Source organism: Arachis hypogaea, chromosome 8 (genome assembly GCF_003086295.3).
Source record: "Arachis hypogaea cultivar Tifrunner chromosome 8, arahy.Tifrunner.gnm2.J5K5, whole genome shotgun sequence".
Classification (NCBI taxonomy): Eukaryota; Viridiplantae; Streptophyta; class Magnoliopsida; order Fabales; family Fabaceae; genus Arachis; species Arachis hypogaea.
Genome location: NC_092043.1, coordinates 27,713,001 through 27,718,481, shown reverse-complemented (window position 1 = coordinate 27,718,481; position 5,481 = coordinate 27,713,001). Strand labels below are relative to the sequence as shown.

General features: G+C 33.0%; 1 protein-coding gene across 1 annotated transcript; it reads right to left on the bottom strand.

Annotated features, from left to right (window-relative positions):
* Positions 1-2,150: 2,150 nt before the first annotated feature.
* Positions 2,151-3,925, bottom strand: LOC112706734 (3-ketoacyl-CoA synthase 12-like). Its single transcript, XM_025758175.3, has one exon. It carries the CDS (start codon positions 3,894-3,896, stop codon positions 2,439-2,441), a length of 1,458 nt encoding a protein of 485 aa, XP_025613960.1. The 5' UTR covers positions 3,897-3,925; the 3' UTR covers positions 2,151-2,438.
* Positions 3,926-5,481: the final 1,556 nt, after the last annotated feature.

Sequence of the window (5,481 nt, the reverse complement as noted above, 5' to 3'; positions counted from 1 at the left end):
TATATCTGCATGTTCCACCAAATCACAGCCAAGTTGGTCGTCGTGCAATTAATATGCACGAAAGAGATAGCTACCACATAGGACTTGGCCGTTAGAAAATATACGAATAAAGAAGAAAATAAAGTGTGTAAAAAAGTGCAATTAATAACGTAACGCATGATCGTTCATATTTTTTACTCACTTCAACAAGAAAAAAAATCATATTATTTTCACCCATCACGAAAGATTTGTATATTATTCAAGTTTTGATTTGTAAAGAAAAGAGAGGTGCGTCAAATATAAAAATGAACAGCTAGGTGTTTGTGGTACCAAAATATATATTAAGTTCAAGCAGTATAGGATGAAAAAACCTAGCATTTCAGCCAAAATTTTTGTTAGATATATAATTATTTATGTTGTATTCTTTTATTAATTAGTTTAATTTTTAAAATAAGTGATTTTATGATATGATATCAAAATTTTAAAAATAAAAAAATAATATAAAATAAATTAAAAAAATGTATTAAAAAAATCAAACAAAAAAGTTTTTGTTTAAAAAAATATTAAATATATATAATCATTCATATGTTATTTTTTTATCAATTTAAATTTTTATGATGAGTGATTTTATCACAATTTTTTTTTTATTGAGTGGTTTAGTGTTTTCATGTGAAGTACAAAAATCAAAGAGATTAGTCCGACTACAGTTAAAATGTTAGTTGTTAGGAAAATTATTTTACAATGAGCAATCACTGAGTAAAGCCAGTTTCAAGGAAGGATGGATGGCAGTAAATTCTGGTTCTGAAATCTGAACTACTGTGTTAGAAATTTAATGTATGTCTGTTGAGGCCAGTTGTCCAGTGAGTAATGGGTCGTCCCGTCACCATGTTTTTCCATATATGAATGTTCCTCTACATATACATTTATTGACTTCATCATCATCCAATGAATTTGAAAGGCACTTCACGAAACCATTTGTATTATATATTTCAACCGTAACTCTTCATTAGTTCAGTTCCATACATTTAGTATTCTGCTATATAATGTCTCCTTAAATTTCATTTTATACGACGAATTTATATACATGGTCCTTAGGCATTCCTTCATATCATGCATGACACTTGTGGCAAAAGTTAGAATATATTTGATAGGCAGAGACGATCAGAATATTTACGTGTTTATTTTTATTAGTTTAAATTTAAAAAAATATATATATAACATAGTATCAAATTTAAATAAACATGAAAAAAATTCTTATTTAAAAAATACATTAAAAATATAACTATTTATATACTTCTTTTTAAAAAACGTAATTTTACAACAATATTCATTATTGTAACAAACAATAATAATAATGACTACCGACAAGTGGGCATATATATGGCCCATTTTTCGCAGGGAGAGTAGATTATGTGTGATTATTTAATTTCTGATAATACTACTTTTGGCATGCATAAGAAAGTGCTTCAAGCTAAGGTATTCCTTCCTATTTATTTGTAACTAAGTGAGAAAGATATGTGAAAACACTCATTAGCTTAGCTTGTACCTAGTTAACGAAAAAGCAATCCTAGCAAAAATTATTCTTTAATTTCAGGGAACAATACTCCCTTTAATTTGTCTCTGCTTGTTTAAAGGTTTTCAGGAGTTTATGATCTAAATAACATGCATCACTCTTAATTATATTACTGTGGACAAAATTCGGATAACTATATATGTATTACTGCTTTTACATTTCTAGGTATACGTACTTAAAAATTAATATAATTAGACACAAAAATGTGTCTATATATACATTAACTTTCAAATCTACATGAAAAAATACAAGCAACTATATATTGTAAAGAATAAATAAATATATATCGTATTATTGTTCAAAAGAAAAAGTTGAGTTAAGAAAACAAAATATGCACATCCATCGGGTCCAATAATCAAAACTAATTATAGTACTCTATTAATGAACATCGTACACGTAATAAATTTTGGAAAGTACAAAAACTGTTTTGTTAATATGTTTTGACTAAAATGGAAAATGATTATTGCTGCAACGAACCTAGCAATTTAAACAAACGAGAAACGAAAACTAGGAAAAGGAAACCAAAAACCCTTTTGATTGTGTGTGATATATTGTCTTGACTAATCCACAAATCGAAACTAACATTGCCCACCACAGCTTAAGGGATTCAACATACAACAATATAGTATAATATATAGTTTACAGAAAAATGTAGTAATCCAGAGAATGAAGAAGCTAAGCACTGTAATTAATTAACATTGTTACCTATCATCAAGAGATCTTAAACTTCAGAATGACAATGAAGGTGAAAACAAATTGTTTTCATGTGAAGTTGTTTAAGTTTTCAAATATCAAATTCACATTAAGATAACTAACTGCATGTAACTCTTCAGCGAAGATGATGATGAATAATAGTGGCGATTAATTAAGGAGAAATGATATGTGATTAGTTAGTAGCAGGTTGACTAAGAAGGTTGAAGTTGGTTGGATCCTGAACAGCATTGATCCAACCGTACTGCTCCATGAAGGGGTTGGCAAGGGAGTGTGGTGGATACTGATCAATGCATTCATCCCACACATTCCTATCCTCAACATCCTTCATTACTTGCCACAAACAGCTGTTACATTTAAATCCCGCACCAAAGCTTATCATCAATACCCTGTCCCCTCTCTTGAGCCTCCTCTTAGCTTCCATGTACGCTAAAACATACCACAAGCTGCTTGCTGACGTGTTCCCAAACCGGTGCAGCGTCATCCTCGCCGGCTCCAGATCATACTCACTCAGATCCAAACTCATCCCTATCCCATCAATAACCGCCTTCCCTCCCGTGTGCAAACAGAAATGATCTACTCCGGTCTTTAAATTCAAAGGCGATTTATTACCATATTTTGTGTTTGTTGCTAGAGCTGCTACTTTAGGTGCTGACGTGACAGATTTAAATTTTCTGAGGAGGGAAACGAGTAAGAATCTAAGCATCTCCCTAGCTGGTAAAATCTTGGGGGATAAGACTCTTAAATTGTCAACAAAGGCTCTTGTTGCTGCCTTAGGGAGATTCTTCCCTAGGTAGAACCCAAGCCTACCTTCATCGTCCTCCTTTTGGTTGCAACAACCGTATGCATCATCTTTGGCGCCATGGTGGGTTCTCACCAAGCACTTGAGCTTGAATATGGCTTTATGCTTCAACCAACTCTTGTTACTCAAAAGAATAGCGCATCCTCCGGTTCGAAACAAACAATTGGCGAGGACCATGGATCTGTCGTTCCCTGAGTACCAGTTAGGGCTCAAGGACTCTGAAGTAACCAACAAAGCACACTTGTTTCTCTGCGACTTGAGAATGTTCTGGACTACGTCAAGAGATACCAAGCTTGCACTGCACCCCATGCCGGTGAGGTTGAAAGCCTTCACGTCGTCCCTCATCTTGTAGTGATTGATGATTCTTGAAGTCAGCGACGGGACTGACGGGAACATGGAGACGTTGACCACTAGGACGTCGATGTCAGAGGCGGAGACGCCGGTTTTGGCGAGGAGTTTGGCGATCGAGTCGTGGAAAAACTCGTCCATTTCCGAAACGGCGTCGTTTACGGTAGGGTTAGACTCGCGGCCTTGGAGGAAGTTCCTTGGAACGTAAGTTTCTTCGCCAATGCCGGAGCTGACAATGGCTTTGAGAAGGAACTTGAAGTCGTTGAGAGCCAAGGTTTTGTTCCTGGATATGATGCTGCCGCTGCATTGAGTTCCAAGCTTTCTATCATCGCCTGGCTTGTAGCATTGGTACCCTAAAATGTAGCATTCATGGTCCCTTTTGTGATTCACCACCTTCCACACAAGGAAGCACAAGTACAATAATGGCGTTACTACATAGAGTAGTATAGTAGTAGCAGTGAGGGAAGAGGAAAACAACTCCATTATAGAGATAGAGAGATGAGAAATGGATTTGAATTGAAGAGGGGGGAGGGGTGGTATAGTGATACTTTTATAGTAAGAATGAATGAATGAGGTCTCAACTGCCAACAAACTTATCTGAATTTCAATTGATTCCGTGTCATTCTTTAATGCAAAGAACTGGTCACACCTTGGGCATGCATGTGAAAGCCAACACTTTCCCCTTCGTTTTTTCAGTTTCTAACTCCATTATATACCATACCTCCATACCCAACATCTTCTACATACATTTTCTTCTTTTATGATATAATATTTTCAAATATTTATTGCCAGCAAATTTACGCTGTCATGCACGAGTTCGTTGTTCGAATTTTTGCGGTGAAAAAAAATATATGAAAGCCATTTATAATCTACAGTTAGTAGCTTACCAATCTATATATGTTTTATTCACATTTCACACTTAAGAAACGAAATAATATGACGAAGAAGGGATGGCCATTATGTGATATTATATATATAAAGAATATAGTCACATGCAGAGTGTATGTGATTAATAAATACTATTACATAGATATAATCATTCATCGGCTTTAATTTTAGAGTCTTTTTAAAATATTTGTTAAAAAATATTAATTAAAAATTATTAAATAATTTAACCTATTTAATTATATTATTATCTAATCGTTTTTGACTAATAATTTTACATATTGATAAATGCACCTAAATTTTTATCTTTTTTAGCTTTTAATTTCGCGTGAATATACCGTATGATTGTCGATCTACTTTTTATTATTGTCTGCAAAATGGCTCTTCACCCCTTATAGAATGACTTTCCACTTTCACGATTTATCCTGTCTACAACTGCGTATCATATCATACCATTGAAATTTACTATTCTATAAAATGCAAGTTTTGCCTCATATAGAAAAGAAAAAGCAACAGTGTTATTACGGAATAATATTTACTGGTACAGAAAAAATGATACGGGAATTGGAAGCGACAACTGTGTTTGGCCGTACGAGTAATAAACTTGGGTTAGGTTATGAAATTTAATTTTTCAACTAGCCTTGTTAAATTATTACAGACGCGCTTTCAGTCGTGCTTCTTTATATAGTTAAACTTGAAGAGCGTATAGGTATCTATATACATTATACGAATAAGTATTAGCTTAGCTATTTGCTATTATTTGAAACAATTGAAATTTAAGATCTTCAATTCCTAATAATTGGAAAATTTATACTACCAAGTGAAAAACAAGCTTCGTATAGACGGGGCACATCACTTTAGTTCATATAGCACATGCGCTCGGCATAGATGCCTTCACATGTTTCAATTAATAAGTGATTAAACGTAGACCGGCCGCGATAGGCATTAGACTACAATCAACATGAGATACATTGAAGAAGGGTAATATTAAGTAACTAATAATTTTTTTGAATAATATAAATAATTATTTATTTAAATTTTAATATTAAAATAATAATTCGTACATCTAGTAAAATGAATATTTAATTCATATTATTTAGTATTTTTATTATTTATCTATATTTTTCGATTGAAAAAATTAAAATAGTATATATGAATAATAAACAATCGTGTTAGGTATAGT

Coding starts and splice junctions, on each gene's coding strand:
- LOC112706734 (XM_025758175.3), bottom strand. CDS start 3,896: ATGGAGTTGTTTTCCTCTTCCCTCACTGCTACTACTATACTACTCTAT.